The 26,934-nt window shown below is 39.7% G+C and overlaps 1 protein-coding gene across 13 annotated transcripts in view; it reads left to right on the top strand.

Annotated features, from left to right (window-relative positions):
- DCAF1 (DDB1 and CUL4 associated factor 1) overlaps nt 1-26,934 on the top strand; it is a 91,124-nt gene that overhangs the window by 44,995 nt on the left and 19,195 nt on the right. For 11 of the 13 annotated variants that reach the window (XR_007459857.1, XR_007459858.1, XR_007459855.1 and 8 more), the window contains 13 exons: nt 1,028-1,207; nt 1,817-2,026; nt 2,702-2,871; nt 6,694-6,818; nt 7,970-9,233; nt 10,345-10,543; nt 11,959-12,041; nt 12,608-12,692; nt 16,180-16,413; nt 17,286-17,379; nt 17,905-18,009; nt 18,218-18,291; nt 18,825-18,926. Coding sequence is in view for 8 of the 13 variants with exons in the window: in XM_049640552.1 (XP_049496509.1) it covers nt 1,028-1,207; nt 1,817-2,026; nt 2,702-2,871; nt 6,694-6,818; nt 7,970-9,233; nt 10,345-10,543; nt 11,959-12,041; nt 12,608-12,692; nt 16,180-16,413; nt 17,286-17,379; nt 17,905-18,009; nt 18,218-18,291; nt 18,825-18,926 (2,925 nt within the window). In the remaining 5 variants the exon portion in view is untranslated. Of the gene's footprint in view, nt 1-1,027; nt 1,208-1,816; nt 2,027-2,701; nt 2,872-6,693; nt 6,819-7,969; nt 9,234-10,344; nt 10,544-11,958; nt 12,042-12,607; nt 12,693-16,179; nt 16,414-17,285; nt 17,380-17,904; nt 18,010-18,217; nt 18,292-18,824; nt 18,927-26,934 lie in introns of those variants that run through there. The other 2 variants (XM_049640553.1, XM_049640558.1) reach the window with 2 other exon arrangements.

Here is a 26,934-nt window from a genome sequence, read left to right as displayed (position 1 = left end):
TAATAATGTTTTAGTTTTAATTTTTTTCCCTTTTGTGATCAACATTATGCAAAGATATGTATTCTTTTGAGAATAGTAACTTAATCTGTAGGTGTGTATACAAAATTAATTATGGCTAAGATAAAAAAGTAAACCTGGGGAATACTTTAGAATTCATTGATCCATAGGAGACGTTTTGATCCATAGGAGACATCGAAATGTATGTGAAACGAATCAGTGAGTGGATAACAAACTTGTAGACTTTAGTATCAGAAGGTTCAAGTCACTTTTATCACCCATGGATAGTCTCTTATCTCTTTGAGCTTCTTTCTCATCTTTTTTATTTTATTTTATTTTTTGAGAGTGAGACAGAACTTGCGAGCTGGGGAGGGGCAGAGAGAGACAAAATCTTAGGCAGGCTCCACACCCAGCACAGAGCCATCTCTGGGCTCAGTCTCACTACTGTGAGATCATGACCTGAGCTAAAATCAAGAATTGGATGCTTATGGGGCACTTGTGTGGCTCAGTTGGTCAAGTGTCTGACTCTTGATTTCAGCTCAGGTCATGATCTCATCGTTCGTGGGTTTGAGCCCCACATTGGGCTCCATGCTGGCAGTGCAGAGCCTGCTTGGGATTTTCTTTCTGTCCCTCCCCTGATTGAGCTTGCTCTCTCTCTCTCTTTCTCTCTCTAAAACAAAGAAAAAAGAGTTGGATGCTTAACCAACTGAGCCGTTCAGACACCCTCTTACCTTCTAAGTGGGAACTGATACCCTATGGAACTGAGCACTGTGAGCGTTAGAGGATGTAAATATTTGCAAAATTTGGCATTCAGTAAATAGCTCAAATTTAAGTATCTAAATTTAGGGTCTTCAGTTTGGAATAGATTGTTACAGAATTTCATTTGTAACTTAAGTTTTAAACTCAGAATGACTGCATTAGTGATGACCATTGTATTCTGCACAGATAGCTAGCTACAGTGGTGAATTTTTCATCCCTTTTTGAAGGTTCTTTTGCCTGAAATTTTTAAAAACTGTTTTATTTTTTGCAGGTTTGTATGCATCCCCACAATGTTCTGTCTGATGTGGTGAACTATACTCTGTGGTTAATGGAATGTTCTCATGCCTCAGGATGCTGCCATGCTACCATGTTTTTCTCAATTTGCTTCTCCTTCCGGGCTGTGTTGGAGCTCTTTGACCGCTATGATGGTCTTCGTCGTCTGGTGAATTTGGTGAGGTTCTCAGTGGCTTCTTTTTGTGAGGAATAGGGGTCTTGCTTGTCTTGGCTGCCTTTCAGTAGTGTAGAAGAGAGGAACCTTTTTTTTTTTTTTTTTTTAAGATTTCATTTTTAAGTAATCTCAGCATCTAATGTGGGATTCGAACTGACAACCCTGAGATCAAGAATCACTTGCTCCACCAAGTGAGCCAGCCAGGCTCCCCAAGAAACAGCTTTTGACTAGAAGAATTTTGCTATCATTTTTTGTGAATGAAGTCTTTTACTTCTCTTAAGCGGTTAGAGGACTCTGCCATTGTAGACTTGCCTTGAATATACTAATCTCATAGGGGGAATTGTGTTCATAATCTTGATCTTTCTTAAAGCAGTGGTTTTGTGCCTGAATGTCTTTCAACATGATTACAAGCTATGTAATTTTTCAGTAACTGTTTAATGTTTTGCTTATATATGGCAACTCTTAACATCTTTTATAGACAAATATGCTTTGATGTTTGTTAGTCTTGTTGAGCATAAAAGTTTACTGTAATCCTTTTCCTCCTTTTACTTTTTTCTTTCTGTTTTTTCCTTCCTTCCCTTTTTCCCCATCTTTTTGTCTCTTTCCTAATAGATCAGTACTTTGGAGATTCTAAATTTGGAAGATCAGGGTGCACTTCTGAGTGATGATGAAATATTTGCTAGCCGCCAAACTGGGAAACATACCTGCATGGCCTTGCGCAAGTACTTTGAGGCTCACCTGGCCATTAAATTGGAACAAGTAAAACAGTCACTTCAGAGGACTGAGGGTGGCATTCTTGTCCATCCTCAACCCCCATACAAGGTGAGAGGACCTTGCCATAAAAGGAAAAGTTAACTCTTATAACATTGTTGGGCCTAACACTCATTGAGATCAGTGGAGTTTATGCAGTATGTACATTGTTGGATTATACTTGCCTTGTGTAGGGGCAGAATACTTGAACATGGATGTATCAGGGACTTGTTTTGCTCCTAGTTGTAAGTTGCTACTTCTCTGGGATATTAAAACTAAAAGATGAACTGAAGTGTGTATAAAAGGGCTTTCTTCTATGAAAAGTACTAGATATACTGCCTCCTTCTGTGTGGAATTTTTTTTCTGAAAGGGCACGTCTGTTACTCCACTTCTGTATCATTTTTTAACTTTCTTGATGTGTTTTGGAATAAAGATGTGTTTTAAAAAATCACAAATTGAAAAGAAACCAGTTATTTTATGTGGTACTTCTTTTCCAAGTTGTGAAATATATGTACCAACAAGTTGTGAACATTTTGTTACCTATTTTGGGCAAAATGTATTATGAGTCTAATTATAAGTAAAAGATTAAACATATTCATTATTTCACATGTGGGCTATTGACTCAATTGTGAAATTTGAAAGCTATTATTACTTAGGTTTATCAAAACTTGTTGACTATTGAGCTGTGATGAGGAAGGTAGCAAGCAGGTAATAGAGTTCTTTAATAATATGCATCTCTCCTTATAGGCGTGTTCATATACTCATGAACAGATTGTGGAAATGATGGAGTTTTTGATAGAGTATGGTCCAGCGCAGCTATATTGGGAACCAGCTGAAGTCTTCCTCAAACTTTCTTGTGTTCAACTCTTGTTGCAGCTTATTTCTATTGCCTGCAATTGGAAGACCTATTATGCAAGGTGGGATTAGAGAGAGGTTTTAAATGAAGTTAGATTCTGCCTTTTGGTTAAGGTGATATTGGTTTGTATATAGTGTATGCTTAGCAAACATTTGTTGAACTGAATTGAAATTTTGAGTGTGAATCTGAGAAAGTAGATTAAAGAGGATAATATATATATACATACGTATGTACATATATACGTATGTATATATATACACACATACACATATATATATAATTTAAATGTTTATTTTTGAGAGAGTGCGTGTGCATGTGCGCATGCACTAGTGGGGGAGTGGTGGAGAGAGAGAGAGGATCCAAAGCAGGCTCTGTGATGACAGCAGAGAGCCTGATGTGGGGCTCGAACCCACAAATCATGAGATCATGACCTGAGGCGAAGTCAGACGCTTGACTGAGCCATCCAGGTGCCCCTACGAAGATAATCTATTTTTTCTTAATTTTTAAAAATCTTTATTTTTGAGAGAGAGAGAGACAGAGCATGAGCAGAGGAGGGGCAGGGAGAGAGGAAGACACAGAATCCAAAGCAGGCTTCAGGCTCTGAGCTGTCATCACAGAGCCCGATAAGGGGCTCGAACCCATGAGGTCATGACCTGAGCCGAGTCGGACACTTAACCTGACTGAGCCACCCAGGCGCCCCCGGAAGATAATATTTTTAATTTACAGAATTTTTGTTTATATATATGGTTCTGATGATTATGAATACTGCACAAAAGATGGGGATCAAGGTCTGTGCTCTTACAGAAGTTATGTAATTTACACAGCTGCAGAGGTGGGTTTGAAGTCCTGTCTTGAGACTGCAGTTCAGTATTTTTTTTTGGTACTTAGACTTTAAACATCTCTCTACTGGCTGACAGCCACACATAATCTTCTTTCACAGAAAACTGTATTTTGTGCTTTTATGATTTTCACAATTGAGTTAAAAGCAGTCAGGGTACAGCAGGATGAGGCTCAGAAAAGGACAGCTGATAGAATCAGGAGTTTGGGTGGGTTCTACTTGAGCGTGATATCAGAGAAAGTTATATTTTGGAAAAGATAGAATCTGAAGAGAAGACAGTAACAAAGTTTATGAAGAGTGATTCTTTACCTTCTTTCCCTATCCATTCATTGTCATAAAGACAAGACTGCCTTATTTAGGGTGCATATGGCTTGTTTGTGAAATGCCAGGATAGTAAATCTAGGGAGATAACTTTTGGAGCAGCCATTTTAAAACTTTTTGGTCTCAGGACCCTTTTATTGTATTAAAAATTGAGAACCCCAAAGAGCTTTTGTTTTTGTGTTAAATCTGTTGATATTTAACAATTAGAAAGTAAAACTGAGTAAATGTAAAAATACTTATGAATTTACTTAAAAATAATCTTAACCCTATTACACGTTAGCATTTTTTATGAAAAGTTTCCAGAATAAAACCAGATGATTTCAGCAAGGTTTTTAAATGTCTGCCTAATATCTCATAATCTGCTTCTGTATTCACTCTTTTGTGACATCACACATGACATAGCCTCAGAAAGCTCTAGTAGCCACTTGTGAGAGAATGAAAGTGAGAAAGGAAACTAACATCCTGGTATTATTATGAAAATAATTAAAAAAAATTTTTTTAGGTTATTTTATGAGAGAGAGAAAAAGAAAGCATGCACGTGCGCCAGGGAGGGCAGAGGGAGGGAGGATCCCACACAGGCTTCACATGGTCAGTGTAGTGCCCAATATGGGGCTCGAACCCATGAACCTCAAGATCATGACCTGAGCCGAAACCAGGATGCTTAACCAACTGAGCTACCCAGGCGCCCCTGAAAATAGTTTTTATATCAGGGGACTTTCTGAAAGGGTCTCAGAGATCACTGGGTTCCCCTAACCACACTTGGAGAACTGTGTTTTACTTTTATTTACTTATTTAAGTTTTAAATATTTATTTTGAGAAAGAGAGTGTGAGTGGGAAGGGGCAGAGAGAGAGAATCCCAAGCAGGCTCCACACTCTGTGGTGAGCCCAACGTGGGGCTTGATCTCATGACTGTGAGATCATGATCTGAGCCAGTATCAAGAGTCGGACCCTTAACTGAACAAGCCATGCAGGTGCCCTGAGAACCACTGTTTTAGAGTATTAAAGTAGATTATTATATTCACTTGAACTTTGTTGAAAAGATGATGAAAGCTCAGAAGATAACTAGGAATGTTATAAATACATTTTTTGAGTGGCAAATTCATATTTGATTACTAAGAGAATATAAATATATTGGGAATGTGTCCTTTAAAAGTTTGTTTCTAAAAATCAAATACTTGTTTCTGTTTAGAATATACAGAACCTTAGAGAAGGAAATGATTTTCAGCTACTGTTAATTTCTCTAGTCTTTTTTCCATAATGTGTGTAAATATACCTAATTGAGATCATAGAATTTAACCAAATTCATCTTTTTATGAAATAATTCAATATACAAAATGTACAGAGACTAACATAACAACCCAATATGCAGTGTTGGCATGTGGTGGCATTATTTGCTTCTTTCTCAATTCCTTTTTCTGCCTCTCCACAGTGACCAATCTTCTGAATTTGGAGTATATCTCTCCATTTATATTTTTATACCACATACATGTGTGTGTATAAGCAATAATAGAATACTCCTTTGTATGTTTTTAAATTATATGTTATCCTGTATGCATCTTTTGCAACTTGCTTTTTTCAACCTTGTGTTTTTGAGATGTATATATGTTGATATTTATTTGAATTCACGTGTTTCTGTATTAGTTTATTACCCTATTGATGGACATTTAGTGTTTGTTACTTCCTTTTTTGCTATCAAATGAATGATACCACATACCTCCTTTTGGGGTCTCTTTGGGGATATGATGTATATAGCTGGATTGTAGGGTGCCTGCATTTCATCTTTATTGGATGTTGCTTTACCATTTTCATCTCAACAGCAGGATATGGGGATTCTCATTTCTCTGCCTTTTTATCAATACTTGGTATGGTCAGGCTTACAATTTTATATCTTATGTTTTCTATTTTATTAATGTTGTATTTTGAGCCTCTCCCTTTGTTCTTTAGAATTCTTTGAGAAGGGCTGTCCGTAGCTGCAGAATAGTTCATCAGATGAGTGTACTATAACTTAACACACATGTGTTCCTACTATCTGTGTAGGTTTTCTAATTCTTGTGTTACTTTAAACGATGTGATAATGGACATCTTAACACATAAATGCTTGTTTGTATTTTTTTTTTTTTAATTTTAATGTTTATTTCTGAGACAGAGAGAGACAGAGCATGAGTGGGGGAGGGGCAGAGAGAGAGGGAGACACAGAATCCAAAGCAGGCTCCAGGCTCCGAGCTGCCAGCACAGAGCCCAACGCAGGGCTCGAACTCACGAACCGTGAGATCATGACCTGAGCCGAAGTCGGTCGCTCAACCAACTGAGCCACCCAGGCGCCCCTTGTTTGTATTTCTGATTATTTCCTTAGGACAAATTCTTCCAGGTGAAATTCCTGGGCTAAAGCTTAGGCACATTTTTAGAATCTTGTTTCCTATTTCTAGATTGTTTTTCAAAATGAGGGCCCTATTTGTACTCCCACCAAAAGTTTGAGAGCATTTGTCCTTATACATCCTTATCAGCATTAGGGATTATCCTTTGTTTTTAATTTTAGCAGTGGGGAAAATTCCATCCCCACTGTTTTGAAAGTAATGTCATGGTGACTTACAAATGCTCTCTTCATGTCTTGGCTAGGGACAGAGCCACATAGGTAGTAGTTCTGATCTATTCTGTATCTCAGTTTAACTTTTTTGTTTTGACTGTCTCCTAGTTTCTGTTTAACTAATTGTTTTTCCTGTCCAGGAATGATACTGTGCGCTTTGCTTTGGATGTTCTGGCTATTCTCACTGTTGTGCCAAAAATCCAGCTGCAGTTGGCAGAATCAGTGGATGTGCTAGATGAGGCTGGCTCCACCGTCTCCACTGTAGGTAGGTTGTACCTTTCCATTTTTGTGATTGCTTGGTCTGGATTTGTTTTCTTTTGCAATTCTGGCCATAGTTGTGTACCTGAGTTGCAATATTAGAACAGAAGGTAGTAGTGGAGAATGCCTTGTCCCATCTAAGTTGTGCTATACACTTTTATTTGTTTTTATTATTATTTTTAATGTTTGTTTATTTTTGAGAGAGAGACACATGCACACTGCACGAGTGGGAGTGGGACAGAGAGAGGAGACACACAATCTGAAGCAGGCTCCAGGCTCTGAGCTGTCAGCACAGAGCCCAACGCGGGGCTCGAATTCATGAACTGCGAGATCGTGACCTGAGCCGAGTCGGAATCTTAACTGACTGAACCACCCAGTTGCCCCTATATAAAGGAATCAGTTGTGTTGGTGAACTCAGGTTTTCTAAGTGATACATGTGCTATGATGGTACAGGTTCATTCTTGAAAACCTGTACTCTCCAGAGTCTTATGCCAAAAATAAAGTTTATGGGAAAAATGGGTTAGGGCAGACAGTAGAAAACTTAAAGCAACTTTGTAATCTGAGCCCTAACTCCGTAATTGGCAAGCAGCTCAGAATGGATAGAAGCTATCATACATAATAACAAAAGGAAAATGTATCGTATTAAGAACAGGTCAGGTAAGGGCTCCTGCTAAAGTGAGCATGGGAAGTGGTATGACTGGCTGTGGGTCTTGGGGTGTACCACTTTGGGGAGAAAGCCTGAGGTGCAGCCACTTGTTTTTAACTTTATTCATATATAGCAGAAAGGGTTTCTGATGCCATTGTGGCAGCCAGGCTGAGGGTTTTTCTCCTTCCTGCTAAAGGTTTTAATTTATTCCTGCTATTTTTGCTCCCCTTAACCCAGGAAAAATTGCACATGACCCTGGTAACTTCCACATAATACCGACCTCATTCCCCTGTTTAACAACTGCATATGAAGTATTGTATCATGAAGCTATATTGTAGTAGAACTGATTGTATTTTATTCAAAAAGTTCCTTGTCCTTTAATAAAATGGTACAGTAGTTTCAGGTGGAACAAAATGAATCGAAGTCTAAATTTTGACTCTGGAACAATCATTGAATTTGGCTGTTAGTTTTTTGAAGAACAATATAAAATGTTTTGTATTTCTCCCCAATAGGTATCAGCATTATTTTGGGAGTGGCTGAGGGTGAGTTCTTTATCCATGATGCTGAAATTCAGAAGTCAGCACTTCAGATTATCATCAATTGTGTTTGTGGCCCGGATAACCGAATTTCCAGTATTGGCAAGTTTATCTCTGGAACTCCTCGGAGAAAGCTGCCTCAGACTCCAAAAAGTAGCGAGCACACCCTGGCCAAGATGTGGAATGTGGTTCAGTCCAACAATGGCATCAAGGTGCTCCTGTCCTTATTATCCATCAAGATGCCCATCACTGATGCAGACCAGATAAGGGCTCTGGCCTGCAAGGCCCTAGTGGGCCTTTCTCGCAGTAGCACTGTCCGGCAGATCATCAGCAAACTGCCCCTTTTCAGCAGCTGCCAGATCCAGCAGTTGATGAAGGAGCCTGTGCTGCAGGACAAGCGCAGTGATCATGTCAAGTTCTGCAAGTATGCCGCTGAGCTCATTGAACGAGTGTCAGGAAAGCCTCTTCTCATTGGCACTGATGTGTCTCTGGCACGACTGCAAAAAGCAGATGTTGTTGCCCAGTCAAGGATTTCCTTCCCTGAGAAAGAGCTGCTTCTGTTGATACGTAACCATCTCATTTCTAAAGGGCTTGGGGAGACAGCAACCGTGCTGACGAAAGAGGCTGACTTGCCCATGACTGCCGCTTCTCATTCTTCTGCCTTCACCCCAGTCACTGCTGCTGCTTCTCCTGTCTCTCTTCCCCGAACACCTCGCATCGCCAACGGCATTGCAACTCGACTGGGCAGCCATGCTTCTGTGGGTGCCACTGCCCCTCCTGCCCCCACTGCCCATCCTCAGCCACGGCCCCCGCAAGGTTCACTAGCCTTGCCTGGCCCATCTTACGCAGGCAATTCCCCCTTGATTGGTAGGATCAGTTTTATCAGAGAGAGGCCATCACCCTGCAATGGCAGGAAAATCAGAGTGTTGCGGCAGAAGTCGGACCATGGCGCCTATAGCCAAAGCCCAGCCATAAAAAAGCAGTTGGACAGACATCTTCCTTCCCCACCTACGCTGGACAGTATCATCACAGAATATCTTAGAGAGCAGCATGCTCGCTGCAAGAACCCAGTTGCCACCTGCCCACCTTTTTCCCTCTTTACTCCTCATCAGTGTCCTGAGCCAAAACAGAGGCGGCAAGCGCCAATAAACTTTACCTCAAGGCTAAACCGCAGGGCATCATTTCCAAAGTATGGAGGGGTGGATGGCGGATGCTTTGATAGGCACCTTATCTTTAGCAGGTAAGGAGAGGCCACCTCACTACCTGGGAATTGGAATGATTCTTCTATCTATCTATCTATCTATTTATTTAAAAAAAATTTTTTTTTAACGTTTATTTATTTTTGAGACAGAGAGAGACAGAGCATGAATGGGGGAGGGTCACAGAGAGAGGGAGACACAGAATCTGAAACAGGCTCCAGGCTCTGAGTGGTCAGCACAGAGCCTGACGCGGGGCTCGAACCCATGGACCGTGAGATCATGACCTGAGCCGAAGTCGGACGCTTAACCGACCAAACCACCCAGGCGCCCCATGATTCTTCTATTTAAATCAAAGTGTGATGATTCCAGAAAGCTGGACTATTTGTTGGTCTGAAATACCAGTGATTGTCACTTTGTGTAAATACATGAGTAATGTGACTGTACCCCCTTTGTCAACCAGGGGTTCCTTTTTTTTTTTTTTTTTTTTTTTTTAAAATTTTTTTTTTTTCAACGTTTTTTATTTTTATTTTTGGGACAGAGAGAGACAGAGCATGAACGGGGGAGGGGCAGAGAGAGAGAGGGAGACACAGAATCGGAAACAGGCTCCAGGCTCCGAGCCATCAGCCCAGAGCCTGACGCGGGGCTCGAACTCACGGACCGCGAGATCGTGACCTGGCTGAAGTCGGACGCTTAACCGACTGCGCCACCCAGGCGCCCCAACCAGGGGTTCTTTATGTGATTGTTATTGTTAGGATATTATTAGGATAAGGATACTCTGTGTTCTTGTTACAACTAGTGTGTTTTCTAGAACTCATGCAACATCCTGTTCCTAACTAGACTCCCAAACTTGTTTTTGTGCTGGTCCAGTTGTTTCCTGTTCTGATTCTTTACAAATCTCACATAAAGATGAGGGGATCACAAGTTTCAAATATGAGGACTTTTGTTATTGTTAAAACTTGGAAGTGGAGGTCCTTTTCTCTCACTTAAAATGAAAAGGAAGCACTGAAGGTCACTATGATATTTTGGGAGAACCCATTTGAAACATAAATGCTCTTTTTTTTTTTTTTTAATTTTTCTTTCATCCTTTTAGCAAAGTTTTCTTTTTTTGGAGTCCTTGTGCGTTGTCTCTGATTTTTTTTTTTTTTTGCTTAGGTTCCGTCCTATTTCAGTGTTCAGGGAAGCCAATGAGGATGAGAGTGGTTTCACTTGCTGTGCATTCTCAGCACGGGAGCGGTTCCTGATGCTTGGCACCTGCACTGGGCAGTTGAAGCTCTATAATGTGTTTAGTGGACAAGAGGAAGCCAGCTATAACTGTCACAATTCGGCTATCACACATCTTGAACCTTCCAGGGTAAGAGTCCCTTCCTAGGTGGTTCTCATTCATTCTTCTTCGATGAGTTGGTAACTGTGGGCTTGTGGGCTGGCTGTTAATTTGTACATAAACTTTTATTGGAACATAGCCATGCCTATCTGTTTATGTGTGGTCTGTGGCTGCTTCTGTGCTACAATGGCAGAGTTGAGTAGTTGTGACACAGACCATATGGCTTACAAAGCCTAATGTGTTTACTGTTTGGCTCTTTAAGTAAAAAAAAGTTTGCCAACCTTCTTCTAAGAGTCGTATGTGTATGTATGTGTGAACCTTTCTTTTTTAATTTGCCTCAGATGGAAACTATGATCACAGAAGTTTTCTTTTTGTGTCAGAAATCTCAAAGTACTGTGAGTTTTTAGGAAAAAAGCATTATATGGTTCTAGTGGGTCATGGTTTATTAGTATTCTGTGGATGGAATTGACACCTTTATTTCTAAAAGTTAGGACTGTTAAGATGACAAGGATAGTTTTCCTGATAGAGTAAAGGAGACTCAGCCTTTATTGGGCTTTCTTTTTTTTTTAAAGTATTTAAAAAAAATTTTTTTTTAATGTTTATTTATTTTGAGAGAGAGAGACACACACACAGAGTGTGAGCCGGGGAGGGGCAGAGAGAGAGAGAGGGAGACACAGAATCCAAAGCAGGCTCCAGGGGCTTGAACCCACGAACTGCGAAGTCATGACCTGAGCCGAAGTCGGAAGCTTAACCGACTGAGCCACCCAGGGGCCCCTTAATGGGCTTTCTTTTTTTTTTTTTTTTTTTTTAAATTTTTTTTTTCCAACGTTTTTTATTTTTGGGACAGAGAGAGACAGAGCATGAACGGGGGAGGGGCAGAGAGAGAGGGAGACACAGAATCAGAAACAGGCTCCAGGCTCTGAGCCATCAGCCCAGAGCCTGACGCGGGGCTCGAACTCAGGGACCGCGAGATCGTGACCTGGCTGAAGTCGGACGCTTAACCGACTGCGCCACCCAGGCGCCCCATGGGCTTTCTTTTTGAAAAAATCCTAAGAGTTGTTAGCTAAGAAAGTCTAAGACATGTTTTCACTTGACTGATATTTCAGGTGAGGGAGACTGAGATATATGGCCAAATGTTAAGAAAGGTGGAACCATCTTTGACATCTTTCCAAGTTTTTTTCTTCCCCTACCCTTGGAACTATTGTATTTTTTGTTACTAGCTCAGGAGGAGTTAGTCTTTTCTTAAATTTAGGTATTTTTTTTAGGACATTGCATGTGCACATACTTAAATCCCAGCAGTTTCGAACACTTCTTGGTTCTTCGTAGTTTTTCTATTTTCTATATAATACAATAATAATTTTTGAGCTTGTATGTTAAAATGCTATAGGCAGACAGCATTTATATAAACATGTGACTACCCGCCTTGGGCCTCCTTCTTCTTTTAGGATGGGTCCTTGCTGCTGACATCTGCTACTTGGAGCCAGCCTCTGTCTGCACTTTGGGGAATGAAATCAGTATTTGATATGAAGTATGTATGTATTTTTTATAACCCAACTCTTTCTGTTCTACAATTTACCTAATTTATATTTCCCTTCATCCGATTCTTCAACTTGAAGCCTTTTGGGAAAAGACGAATGCTGTGAGTTATTGCTAACTTCTCTCTTCCTTGTCTGTTGCTCATGTTTAATAAGGTTTTATCCTTAATTCTGAGATATTCTTACCAAGTATTCTTACCAGTCCCATCACACAGCTGACCCTTCCCTAATCCAAAATGGCACATCTGTGTAATTTCTCATGTTCACATATGATAGTTGTACTCTTTGCTGGGGTATGTTTCAAAGACGTGTGGCTTGTTATCCATTTATTTTTTAACAAAGTAATTCCTGCTAATTAATTAATTCTTTTGGATCTGCTTGGTTAAACTGATGGAGGGATTTTTTTTTTAAACCTTAAGTATACAGTTTTTCCTCTTTGGTTGCTGAGAATCCTCAGATGAGTATAGTCAGGCAGGAGGCTGAGAATCATGTTTATTTTCAGTCGGCTCAGTGACTGTTTCCTGAAGGTGTATCACTTAAGTACTTTTGTTGTTTGTAGGCATTCCTTCACAGAAGATCACTATGTTGAGTTCAGTAAGCACTCTCAGGATCGAGTCATAGGTACAAAAGGAGACATTGCCCACGTAAGTACTTAAGAATCCACTGCTTTCAAACTGATTATGCCCATTTGTTTGTAATGAAAACTTCTGGACTGAAGGGCAGTCCTAAGGGCAGCAAGAAATTACTTAGTGATATTCTTTCCAGATAAAATCTAGAAGTGTAGTAAAGTAGTTATAAGCCATGTGGGACCAAACATGAACTAATCCGACAACTTAAGAAAGGTATGATTAGCACAGCAGTTATTTTCAAATACTAAGTTTTATTTATTTATTTTTTTTTTTAATTTTTTTTTTTTCAATGTTTTTTATTTATTTTTGGGACAGAGAGAGACAAAGCATGAACGGGGGAGGGGCAGAGAGAGAGGGAGACACAGAATCGGAAACAGGCTCCAGGCTCCGAGCCATCAGCCCAGAGCCCGACGCGGGGCTTGAACTCACGGACCGCGAGATCGTGACCTGGCTGAAGTCGGACGCCCAACCGACTGCGCCACCCAGGCGCCCCTCAAATACTAAGTTTTATTTTTTTAAAAAATTTTTTTTTTTTCAACGTTTTTTATTTATTTTTGGGACAGAGAGAGACAGAGCATGAACGGGGGAGGGGCAGAGAGAGAGGGAGACACAGAATCGGAAACAGGCTCCAGGCTCCGAGCCATCAGCCCAGAGCCTGACGCGGGGCTCGAACTCACGGACCGCGAGATCGTGACCTGGCTGAAGTCGGACGCTTAACCGACTGCGCCACCCAGGCGCCCCTCAAATACTAAGTTTTAGATGAAATATAAGTCCCTGCTTTTATGAAGCCTCACTGGGGAGACAAATAGAGAAGCAAATATATGGTATGTCATAAGTGCTGCCAAGGAAAAGAAAGCAGGGTAAAAGGAAATAATTGATGGTGCTGTGAGGGACTTCTCTTTTATCTAGGATGGTCAGTATCACTGATAGGGTGATGTTTAAGGAGTATTTTTTTTTTTAATTTTTAAATTTTTTTATTTTTATTAAAAAAAAATTTTTTTTTTTTTAACATTTATTCATCTTTGGGAGACAGAGACAGAGCATGAGCGGGAAGGGACAGAGAGAGGGAGACACAGAATCCGAAGCAGGCTCAAGACTCTGAGCTGTCAGCACAGAGCCCGACGTGGGGCTTGAACTCACAAACTGTGAGATCATGACCTGAGCTGAAGTTGGAGGCTCAACCGACTGAGCCACCCAGGCGCACCCCCCACCTTTTTTTTTAATTTTTGAGAGTACACATGCACAAGCAGGGGAGGGCAAAAGAGAGGGGACAGAAGATCTGAACTGGGCTCCGTGCTGACAGGAGAGAGCCCAGTGCAGGGCTCAAACTCACGTACTGTGAGATCATGACCTGAGCCAAAGTTGGATGCTTAACTGACTGAGCCACCCAGCACCCCAGGAATGTTTTGAAGGAAGTGTCATGCAGATATCTGGGGGGAAAAGTGTTTTAAGACCGAGGGAAAAGCCCTTTGGAGGTGGAAGAAGGAAGAGGGGTAAGAGCTCAGCTCAGTGTTGTGGGGGAATGGGTGACACATATCATAGTAGCATCTTATATATAGGGTGTTGTTAGGACCTTTGGCTTCTCTGAGTGAGATGCAGGCACTGGAGGCTGAGCAGAAGACACATGATGGGATGTAAAGTTCCTAAAGTGTGAGTCTGGTTTCTGTGAGACAAGCAAGAGCAGGCTTTCCAGTTAGGAGTGTGTCAAGCCAGCTCACATGTGAGGACTGTAGTGGGGCTGGGCCCAGGAGGGCATGGTACAGGTGATGAGAAGTGATACAGCCGGGCTCTGGGTTTTTGGACACAGGAAGTTTGTTATTAGACATTCAGGTAGGGAATGGGTAGTTGAATATACAAAATGGGAGTTCAGAAGAGAGGTCTGGGATAGGGGATATAAATATAGGAGTTATTCACGGGTTGATAGAGCCATGAGACTAGATGAAATCGTTAAGGAGGCTAGAGAAGAGAACTGAGGGGACAGAGTCCTGGCATATGCCAATATTTCGAATTTGCCATGTGAGGAGGGACTTGAGAAGGAGACCAAAAAGAATGGGCAGCAGGAGACCTCAGGAAAAAGATGTGCCCCAGAAGGCAAGGGGGAAGATCCTTTCAAGGAAGAATTGATCAACTGGTCAGAAACTGTTAATGAGTTCATAAGATGAGAATTGAGAATTACCTTTGATTTAACAATATGGATCTTCTTGTTAACCTCGTCAGGAGCTAGTTCTGTGCACTGGGGTGAAAATCTGTTCTCATGAGAGAACAGGGAAGTGGAGACACTGAGTAGAGACAAGTTTTCTGAAGTGTTTTTTGCAGAAAAAACAGAAAAGTGGGGTGTAGTAGCTTGAGGGTAATGGTGGGAATATGGGGTTGTGAAGGGAGGGTTTCTCAAACTTTTCATTTGAAAATGTTAAAATATGTAGAGAAATTGAAAGAATAGTACATACACCTATTACCTGGATTCATCAGTTTAATATTTCACCATATGTTCTTCCTGTGTTAATATGTATGTATTTCTGAATCATTTGAAAGTAAGTTGCAAACACATTTTATTTCTAAGTCTTACAGCATGCATATTCTAGCAATAAGGACATTTTACTACATAATTATACTCTTATCAAATATAAGAAAATCTATAGTAATTCCCAAGTGTCATCTAATATCCATTCCATACTCAGTTTTCCCTGTTGTTCCTGATGTGTTTGGTTTCAAATGCTTTTTGTTTTTTGTTTTTTGTTTTTTGTTTTTTGAACCAGGATCCAGCCAAGATTCACATATTGCATTGGTTGTTATGTCTTACTAATGTTTTAAAGCCAAGAACCATTTCTCCAGTTTTCATGACATTGACTTTTGAAGAGACCAGGCTAGTTGTCTTGTCTCATGATCTTGATTTGATTGTTTTCTTGTGTCTCCTTATTGTTCCTATATTAAAGGAGGATTCTTTTTTTTTTTTTTTTTTTAAAGATTGGAAATACTACAGCATGTCTGTAAGGTGATGGGAAAGATCTGGTCTTTGTATGGGTTGCACATTGTACATTTGGAACTTTTACTATTGTAGGGCTAAAATATGTGTATTGGGAGATTTTTAAGGAGAAAGGGGTATGTCATTGATGCCTTTCTTCAAAAAGTCCCTCTTTAATAGTATTCTATGGTTAATCGTTGGTCCATCCATATGAATTTAATTTCTCAGTTTCTATTGTAGAAACATTTTCTGTTTCTTGAAAGGGAGGGGTAGAAGAGGGTTTTCTTATCCTTATTGCCATCTCTCTTTTCATTTTCTTGTGGGAAAGAGACTTTTCAAACCTTGAATGGGAACCAAAGCACTTAAACATTGCTTGGATGGGTGTACTCTTCGTACTTTCCAGGTATTCTACAGTATTAGGGCTTTTGTGATTTTGTTGGGATTTGGAAAGCATGGAGAGATATTTTACACAGCTTCTCTTCGAATTGTTAGTGGATGGATTGGTCTGATTTTTCTCTTCCCACCCCTTCTTCTCTAAAGATTTATGATATTCAGACTGGCAACAAGCTGTTGACTCTGTTTAACCCAGATCTTGCCAACAACTACAAGAGGAACTGTGCCACCTTTAATCCTACAGATGATCTTGTCTTAAATGATGGCGTCCTCTGGGATGTCCGCTCTGCACAAGCCATCCACAAGTTTGACAAGTTCAACATGAACATCAGTGGCGTTTTCCATCCAAATGGGCTGGAGGTCATCATTAATACTGAGATTGTATCCTTTACACCCATGTCTTATTTTCCATTTGTTATCTAGTTTGTGACGCAGAAATAATTTATCTTTCCACCCACACCCTGTTAAAGTATCCACACAGGTAATAATTTGGTGCCTCTCTTTTGATTTGAAGTGTTAGTTAATCTCCAATGGTTGGTAATTACCAGTGAACTTTCATTAGCATGTTTTTTTTTTGTATTGAGAAGAGTGACCACCAGATTCTTACCTTGTACTTCTCCACATATTAAGTTGACTATTATATCTTCAGAAGGATTTTACTTTTGCACTGCAGAAGTCACAAGTGTAAAGTGAATTGATGCTGTTGAGATGAAGGGAGCTCGTGTAGTTTTCATGTGTATGAGGATACCATAGGAGATTTTCAAGGGTGTTACTTGATAATAAGCATTCTATATGCTTTTGTTTACTTTGAAAGCATTTTTACTTTACCTTTATTTATTTATTTACTTTTTAAATTTTTTCATGTTTTTATATATATATATATATATATATTTTTTTTTTTTTTGTTTTTTTTTTTTGAGAGTGAGAGACAGAGCGTGAGTAGGGGAGGGGCAGAGGAGAGGGAGACCCTGAATCTGAGGCAGGCTCCATGCCCTGAGTTGTCAGCACAGAACCTGATGCAGGGCTCGAACTCATGAACTGCAAGATCGTGACCTGAGCTGAAGTCGGATGCTTAACCAACTGAGCCTCCTAGGTTCCTCTTTACTTTACCTTTAAAGCATTCCCTTTAAAGCATTCCCTTTAAAGCATTCATATCTCAACAGGAGAGGAAAAAAGAGATATTTTGGAATTTCTCCTGAGTTTACATAAGAAATTTTGTATAAAATAGTTTTCCTTGACCCCTTCCCTCCTAGTGGGATCTTCGCACTTTCCATCTTTTACACACAGTTCCTGCTCTGGATCAGTGTCGTGTTGTGTTCAACCACACGGGGACAGTGATGTATGGAGGTAATAAACTTTTTACTTCTCTACATTATTCTTTTTCTCCCTTCTCTCCCCTCTCATTAATTTGATACTTTTGGTTTGGAAATATCTCTCAAATGTGAATTGGAAAGCATTTGAGGGTTGTAACCTAAAAGATAAAATGATAGCACAAATGGTGACAAAGTTTATTGATGAAAATAGTGTTGATTTAGGGTGAAGATAACAAGTACATCTTGTACAGAAAGAAATTTCATGCATTAATTTCCCATCTGTATCCTTATGAACTTGTTGCATTTGTGCTTTTATGATGTTGCTGGCCTTTAGTTATAACACTTGTTGGGAGCTAGATGAAAGGTTGAGGATACTGTTCGGGGGTATGCTAGTAGGATACGTTGAAAGGGACTAATTAGATAGAATGAATTTACTACAAAGAAACTCACTGAAGTCTTGATTGTCCATTAATATTTTCTGCACTTGTGAATAGGGGATGTTTCTGATTTCTAAAAGTATTTTGCTCCTTGGCCCCCTTTCCCCCTTCCTCCCAATTAGCTATGTTGCAGGCAGATGATGAGGATGACTTAATGGAAGAGAGGATGAAAAGCCCTTTTGGATCATCCTTCCGAACATTTAATGCAACTGACTACAAACCTATAGGTAAGCTTGAAGGGGCAGACATTGTTCGTTTTGTCATGTTTTGGTTTTCCATATTTAAGATCATCCTTTTCTGTAATTCTTCATTGAAAAGCCAAGAGGTTATGGAACTATTTAGGAGCAATCACCTTGAAATTCCTTTAGAGGAAAAGCTGGTTTTAAGGTCAGAGCAATAGTCCAATCCTGAGTCTTGACACATTTTGTTTTCCAGCAACCATTGATGTGAAACGGAACATCTTTGACCTGTGTACAGACACCAAAGACTGCTATCTTGCTGTCATTGAGGTAAAGGGAGCTAGCAGAAACCCTGCTGTTTTGTTTTGATCTTTAGGATCATTTTCAAGTTATACTACAGGCATTTTGTCTGATCTAAGATGTGTTCTAAAGTTGATGCATTTCCAAAGGTAGATTATTGATAACCTACTTGCTTGATGGAGAGATCTACATTGTAAGAGAAATAATAAGAAAATTCCAGTATAAAACATCATGGACAGTCCCATCGTCTAATATCTTGGAGTCACTGTGATCCCTTTCTGAGAGGAGTCTGGATCTCTTGACAGAGCAAGACAGGTTCATTCTGAGGATGGTGGTCTCTCTTTTGCTTAATATTCCTTGCCCTGCCAAAGCCTTCTTATCCTGTTTTCCTTCCCTTTCTGTGGCCTGGGTATAACATTTTCAGAGTTAGTTCAAGAATTTTGGGTATCAGAAACTTTGACAGTTACAGGGTCAAGGTGCATGGGTGCCAGTTATAACTGAGATGTAGATGTGAGCCTTCTGAAAACTAACTGCTCTTTGTGGATTGGGTGTTTTATTTTCAGAACCAAGGCAGCATGGATGCTCTGAACATGGACACAGTATGCAGGCTATATGAAGTGGGCAGGCAACGTTTGGCAGAGGATGAGGATGAAGAGGAGGACCAGGTCAGTGGTCTTTGAGATTTCTTGTTGCTGTACTTTATAGAGGTTATGGTCTTCTGGTTTGCTGTAAGGATTTTTTTAATATCAGCTTTTGTTACCTGTTGGCATATTCTGCAGGCCTGTTGTCACTAAAATCACTAACTAAAACTTTGAAGAAAGTAGATTTTTGTTATTATAAAACTTTAACCCCAGTTCCTGACAGTTCTGTGAGTTCCGTTTATAGATTAATTTGGATGTTAGCAATCTCTGATACTGTTTTAGAGATTTCTTTGAACTCACTTTCAGGAGTAGTGCCTTGTGTGGCTTTAGGATGAGCAGCCCCCATATTCCCAATGTCAATACAAAACAGAAAAATCAATCTGCTGAGATGGGTCACAGAAATGGCTTAAGCTTTATAAAGTTGTGGTTTGCATTTTCTCAGTTTTATAGCATAGTCTTTTTTCACAGTAATGGATTGGAGCTTATAAGTAGAGAGAAGATTTTGATGCTTTTAGAAATTAAGCATTTATAAAATGTGGGTAGGTAGTATGTCTCACAGAATCTTAGTTTGCTTTTTTTCATAGGGGATTTTAAGTTACGGTCATATTATGCTGGGTGTTTGCCTATGTGGTGTGTCTGTATCAGTTGTGAAGAGTTTCTTAAACTTCTGACTTCTAGCAGATCTTTCCTGTCAAGTGGGCTCACACTACATTCTCTATTCATAAAGCTCCTATAAACATCAATGTGCAGGCTTTTGTATTTGGGTAAATACTAAGGAGTTCAGTTGGTAGATTGTATGGGAAGAGTATGTTTAATTTCATCAGAAACTGACAAACCCTCTAGCAAAGGAGCTATACCATTTTGCATTTTCATCATCAGCAAATGAGAATTCTTATTGCTCCACATCCTCACCAGCATTTGGTGGTGTCATTATTTCAGATTTTGGCCATTTTAATAGGTATGTAGTAGTATATATCACTATTTAATTAATTAAAAAATTAGTAGATGTTCCTTTAGTTGAACAACCTCTACACACAATCAAAATGTGTGGTTTGATTTTTTTGAGTAGAAAGGAATCAAGATCTTGAAGTTTTATGAGCCTGCTACAAATGTTTTCTGAAAATTATTTAACTGAACCTCCTGACACCCTTACTGATGCCTGGTACCAGACCAAAAGGAAGGAGACTTTCTCCACAGTCTGTTTTGGGCCCCTTCCCCACTTTAGGGAGTTCCTTCTTTTTCCTTTTTTAATCTTTATTTACTTATTTTGAGAACGAGTAAGTACGAGCGGGGGTGGGGCAGAGAGAGAGGGAGAGAGAATCCCAAGCAGGATCCACACTGTCAGCACAGAGCCTGATGACCCAGGGCTCCATCCAATCCTATGAGCTGGCAGGTCATGACCTGACCCGAAATCAAGAGTTGGATGCTTAACTTACTGAGCCACCCAGGCACACCTCAGGGAGATTCTAAGTGGAAGGCTTTCTCATTGTTATTTTAATTTGCATTTTCCTGATGACTTATGATGTGAAGCATCATTTCCATATTTGCCATTTGTAGATCTTCTTTGGTGAGGTGTCAGAGTCATTGGCCTATTTTTAAATTGGGTTTCTTGTGTTTTTATTGAGTTGTAAGAGTTTTTTTTTTTAATGGTTTGGCTAATAGTCCTTTATCTGATAGGTCATTTGCAAATATTTCTTCTTAGTTTATAGCTTGTTGTCTCATTCTCTTGACACTGTCACAGAGCAGAAGTTTTTGTGTTAATAAAGTCCACCTTATCAATTATTTCTTTTGTGAATTGTGACTTTGAGGTTGCATCTAAAAAGTTATCTTTAAATTCAAGGTCATGTAGATTTTCTCCTGTTATTTTCTAGGAGTTTTATAGGTAGTTGTGCATTTCACACTTGGGTCTGTGATTCTTTTTGAGTTAATTTTTGTAAAGAGTGTAAGACCTGTGTTTAGATGAATTTTTTTGCTTCTAGACGCCCAGTTTAAATACCCGTTGTATTGCCTGTGCTCCTTTGTCCAAGATCAGTTGACTTTCTTTATGTGGATCTATTTCTGGGCTCTCTACTGTGTTCCACTGATCTATTTGTTTGTATTTTTTGTCCAATACTATACTGTCTTGATTACTCTTACTTTATAGTAAGTTTTGAAGTTGTGTTGTGCCAGTCCTCCAACTCTGTTCACCTTCAATATTGTGTTGACTATTCTGGATTGTTTGCTTCTCTGTATAAACTTTTGAATCCATTTGTTGGTATCTACAACATAACTTGCTGAGATTTTGAAGGGAGTGCATTGAGTTTATATGTATAAATCAGGTTAGGAAGATCTGACATCTTGACAGTATTGCGTCTTCCTATCCATGAACATGGACTCTCTTCATTTATTTAATTCTTTGATTTCTTTCGTCAGAGTTACGTAGTTTTCCTCATACAGATATTGTACATATTTTGTTAGGTTTACCTAATACCTGATGGATTACCTAAGTATTTCATTTTGAGAGGTGGGGCTAATATAAGTGATATTGTGTTTTTAATTTTAGTTTCCATTTGTTCATTGCTGGTGTACAGGAAAACTGTTATATAGGAAAGACTGAATTAACCTTGTATCCTGCAACCCTGCTATAATTGTTTAATCCAGTTTTTTTTTTTTTAAATTTTTTTTTTTTTTCAACGTTTTTTATTTTTATTTTTGGGACAGAGAGAGACAGAGCATGAACGGGGGAGGGGCAGAGAGAGAGGGAGACACAGAATCGGAAACAGGCTCCAGGCTCCGAGCCATCAGCCCAGAGCCTGACGCGGGGCTCGAACTCACAGACTGCGAGATCGTGACCTGGCTGAAGTCGGACGCTTAACCGACTGCGCCACCCAGGCGCCCCTGTTTAATCCAGTTTTAATTGTCATTTCTTTGGGATTTTCTGCAAAGACAATCCTATTATCTGCAAACAAAGTTTTATTTCTGTAAAATGTACCCTTTTATTTCCTGTTGTCTTATAAGTAGGACTTTTAGTATGATTTTGAAAATCAGTGATCTTGATCCTGATCTTAGCAGGAAAGTTTTGAATTTTTCATCATAAAGTATGGTGTTAGCTGTTTGTTTTTTTGATTTTTTTAAAGTTTATTTATTTATTTTGAGAGAGAGCAAGCACAGGCGGGGAGGGGCAGAGAAAGAGGGAGAGACAGAGCCCCCAGCAGGCTCCATGCCATCAGCACAGAGGCTGACGTGTGGCTCGAACTCATGAACTATGAGATCATGACCTGATCCGAGATCAAGAGTTGGACGCTTAACTGACAGTGCCACCCAGGCGCCCAAGCTGTGTTTTTTTTTTTTTATAGATGTTCTTTATCTAGTTGAAGAAGTTACCCTCCGTTCCCATCTTACTCAAGAGTTTTTAGTTACGGGTGTTGGGTTTTGTTAGTCTTTTTCTGAATCTGTTGATAAAATCTTATTTCTTTAGCCTATTGAAGTAGTGAATTACATTAATTAGATTTTAAAATGTGAACCAGCCTTGCATAGCTGTAGTACGTCCTATTTGGTTGTGCTTTTATAATTCTTTGTATATAGTGTCTGATATGATTTGCTAATATTGTGTTGAGGATTTTTATGTCTGTGGTCATGAGACATGTTGGACTGTAGTTTTAATTTCTTGTGCAGTAGTACCCCTTCCCCCCCTCTGTACTTTTGCTTTCCGTGGTTTCACTTTCCGTGGTTTCAGATACCTGAAGTCAACTCCAGTCTGGAAACAGATGGTCCTTATTTATTTATTTATTAATTATATTAACATTTATTATTATTATTTTTAATTTTTTTTTAACGTGTATTTATTTTTGAGACAGAGAGGGACAGAGCACAAACGGGGGAGGGGCAGAGAGAGAGGGAGACACAGAATCGGAAGCAGGCTCCAGGCTCCCAGCCATCAGCCCAGAGCCCAACGCGGGGCTCGAACTCACGGACTGCGAGATTGGGACCTGAGTCGAAGTCGGACGCTTAACCGACTGAGACACCCAGGCACCCCATTAACATTTATTTTAATGTTTATTTATTTTTGAGAGAGACAGAGACAGAATGCAAGTGGGTTAGGGGCAGAGAGAGAGGGAGACACAGACTCCAAAGCAGGCTTTAGGCTCCGAGCTGTCAGCACAGAGCCCAACGCGGGGCTTGAACTCACAAGCTGTGAGATCATGACCTGAGCCGAAGTCAGACGCTCAACTGACTGAGCCACCCAGGCGCCCCATATTTAAAATTTTTTTAATGTTTGTTTATTTTAGAGAGAGACAGCACAAGTGGGAAAAGGCAGAGAGAGGGAGAAGCAGAATCTGAAGCAGGCTCCAGGCTCTGAGCTGTCAGCACAGTGGGGCTCCAACCCACAAGCTGTGAGATCATGACCTGAGCCGAAGTTGTACGCTCAACCGACTGAGCCACACAGGCACCCCATTTTTTTTTAATTAAAAAAAATTAAAAAAAAATTTTTTTTTATTATTTTTTTAATGTTTATTCATTTTTGAGACAGAGAGAGGCAGAGCATGAGCAGAGGAGGGGAGGGGAGGGGAGAGAGAGAGACAGAGACACAGAATCCGAAGCAGGCTCCAGGCTCTGAGCTGTCAGCGCAGAGCCCGATGCGGGGCTCGAACTCACGAGCTGTGAGATTGTGACCTGAGCTGAAGTCAGACGCCCAACCGACGGAGCCACCCAGGCACCCCCCCAAAAAAATTTTTTTTTAATGTTTATTTTTGAGAGAGAGTGACAGAGTGTGAGTGGGGGAGGGGCAGAGAGAGAGAGAGGAAGATGCAGGATCTGAAGCAGGCTCCAGGCTCTGAACTGTTAGCACAGAACCCAAAATGGTGCTTGAACCCACAAACCGAGAGATCATGACCTGAGCCGAACTCGGACGCTTAACCGACTGAGCCACCCAGGTGCCCCCAGATGGTCTTCTTTCTGATGTATGGTCAGAAGGTCAGTAGTAGCCTACATCACAGTGCCTATGTCATTCACCTCACTTCATCTTATTACGTAGGCTTTTTATCATCTCATATCACCACAAGAAGGGTGAGTACAGTACAATAAGATTTTGAGAAAGACCATATTCACAAAAGTTATTGTTAATCTCTTACTGTGCCTAATAAATTAAATTTTATCATAGGCGTACATGTATAGGAAAAAATACAGGGTTTGGTGCTATCCTCAGTTTCAGGCATCCACTGTGGGTTGGGGGGAGTGGTCTTAGAACCCATCCCTGTTGGATAAGGGGGACTACTGTAATGTCCTTGGTGTTGCTGTTAGTGTAATGCTGGCTTCATATAATGAGTCAGGAAGAATTTTATCTGCTTCTGTCTTCTAGAAGAGATATTAAAAAAATTGATGTAATTTTTTATGTTTAGTAGAAGTCAGCAGCAAACCCATGTGGGCCTGGTGCTTTCTGTTTTGGAAGGTTATTAATTATTGAATCAGTCTCTTTAATAGCTAAAGGCCTATTGAGATTGTCACGTTCTTGTGTGCATTTTGGCAAATGGTGTTGTCTTTCAAGGAATTGGTCTATTTCATCTAGGTTATCAAATTTGTGGGCATAGAGTTGTTCATAGAATTTTTAAAATACTTATTTATTTTAGTAATCTTTATACCTAATGTGGGGCTCAAACTTATGACCCTGAGATCAGAAGTCACATGCTTCTCCAACTGAGCCAGCCAGGTGTCCTGTTCATAGAATTTATCCTTTAAATGTCCATGGGATCTGTAATGATGTCTCCTCTTTCATTTCTGATATTAGTAATTTGTGCCCTCTTTTTTTCTTAGCCTGCTAGAGACTTATCAATTATCAATCTTTTTATTTTATTTCTTGAGGGAGAAAGTGAGTATGAGCAGGGGATGGGCAGAGAGAGAGGGAGAGAGAACCTCAAGCAGTCTCCGCGGTGTCAGCTTGGATCTTGTTATGGGACTCTATCTCATGAACCATGAGATCATGGCCAGAGCAGAAATAAAGAGTTGGACGCTTAACCAACTGAGGACACCCCTATTATATCTTTTTAAAGAGCAAGATTTTGATTGCATTGATTTTCTCTATTAATTTCCTGTTTCCAGTTTCATTGATTTCTACTTTAATTTCTATTCCTACTTTTCTTCTGCTTACTTTGGATTTGATTTGCTCTTTTTTTTTTTTTTAAGTTTATATATTTATTTTGCGAGAGAGAGAGTGTGTGAGCAGGGGAGAGGCAGAGAGAGGGGGAGAGAGAATCCCAAGCAGGCTCTGCTGTCAGTGCAGACCCCTACATGGGGGCTCGATCTCATGAACTGTGACATCATGACCTGAGCTGCAGTCAAGAGCCAGACACCCAACCAACTAAGCCACCCAAGAGTTTCTTGATTTGCTCTTCTATTTCTAGTTTCCTAAGGTGGAAACTTAGCTGATTGATTTTAGGTCTGCCTTTTTAATAATTTGCATTCAGTGCTCTAAATTTCCCTCTATGCACTGCTTTCACTGTACCCCACAAAATTTTATGTGAGTTTTCATTTTCATTTAGTTCAAAGTATTTTCTGAGATTTCTTCTTTGAATCTTGCTATTTAGAAGTGTGTTGTTTAATCTCCAATATTTTGGGGCACCTGGGTGCTCAGTCAGTTAAGCATCGGACTTTGGCTCAGGTCATGATCTCACGGTCCATGGGTTTGAGCCTCGCGTCAGGCTTTGTGCTGACAGCTCAGAGTCTGGAGACTGCTTTGGATTCTGTGTCTCCCTCTCTTTCTGTCCCTACCCTGCTCATGCTCTCTCTCTCTCTCTCTCAAAAGTAAATAAACATTAAAAAAAAATTAATCTCTAAGTATTTTGGGGTTTTCTAGCTATATTTCTGTTATTGATTTTTAGTTTAATGCCATTGTGGTCTGAGAGCAAACATTATTATGATTTCTATTTTAAATTTGTTAAGGTGTGCTTTATGGCCCAGAATGTCATCTATCTTGGTGAATGTTTCATGTGAGCTTAAGAATGTGTATTCAGTTGTTGGACAAAGTAGTCTGTAGATGTCCATTATACTCAGTTTATTGATGGTATTGATCACTTCAACTGTGTCCTTACTGGTTTTCTGCCTGATGTATTTTTCCATTTCTGATAAAGGGGTATTGAAGTCTCCATTACAATAAGTAGATTCATTATTTTCTCCTTGCAGTTCTGTCAGTTTTGCCTCGTGTATTTTGATGTTCTGTTAGGCACACATGTATTAAGGATTATGTTTTCTTGGAGAATTGACCCCTTTATCATCACATAATGCCTTTCTTTATCACTAATAACTTTCCTTGGTCTGAAGTGTGCTTTGTCTAAAAGTAATACAGTTACCCTAGTTTTTTTAAATTCATGTTAGCATGGTATATCTTTTTCCCACCATTTATTTTTAATCTATATGTGTCTTTATATTTAAAGTGGGTTTCTAGGGGACAATATGTAGCTGGGTTTTGTTTCTTGGTCCACATCAATAATGTCTTTTAATTGATGCATTTGGAATGAGATTCTAAGTGATTATTGATATAGTTGGCTTTGTATCTACTGTATTTCTTGCTGATTTCTATGTGTTGCCCTTGTTTTTTCTTCCTGTTTCTGTCTGCTACTCTTTTTCTGCTTTTTGTGGTTTTAATGGAGCATTTTTCTAGGATTCCACTCCTTTGTTAGCCTATTAGTTATATTTATTTATTTAATTTTACTTTTTTTAGTAGTTGCCCTAGAGGTTGCAATATATACATTTACAAGTAATCCAAGTCCACTTTCAAATGATACTCTCTCTCTTTACAGGTAGTACAAGCACCTTATGGTAGAATAATCCTAGTTCCCATGTATTTCTCATATCTTATTGCTGTCCTTCATTTATATATAAGCATATGTACATATATACATAATAATACATAATCACACAAGTTATTGGTGTTGTTTGGACAAACTATTATTTTGAACAAAGATCAATTAAGAATGAGAAAATAAGGGACACCTGGGTGGCTCAGTCGGTTGAGCATCTGACTTTGGCTCAGGTCATGATCTCATTGTTCATGGCTTTG

The sequence above is a fragment of the Panthera uncia genome, chromosome A2 (genome assembly GCF_023721935.1).
Source record: "Panthera uncia isolate 11264 chromosome A2, Puncia_PCG_1.0, whole genome shotgun sequence".
In the NCBI taxonomy this organism is placed as follows: Eukaryota; Metazoa; Chordata; class Mammalia; order Carnivora; family Felidae; genus Panthera; species Panthera uncia.
This window is presented reverse-complemented; position numbering and strand designations above follow the sequence as displayed.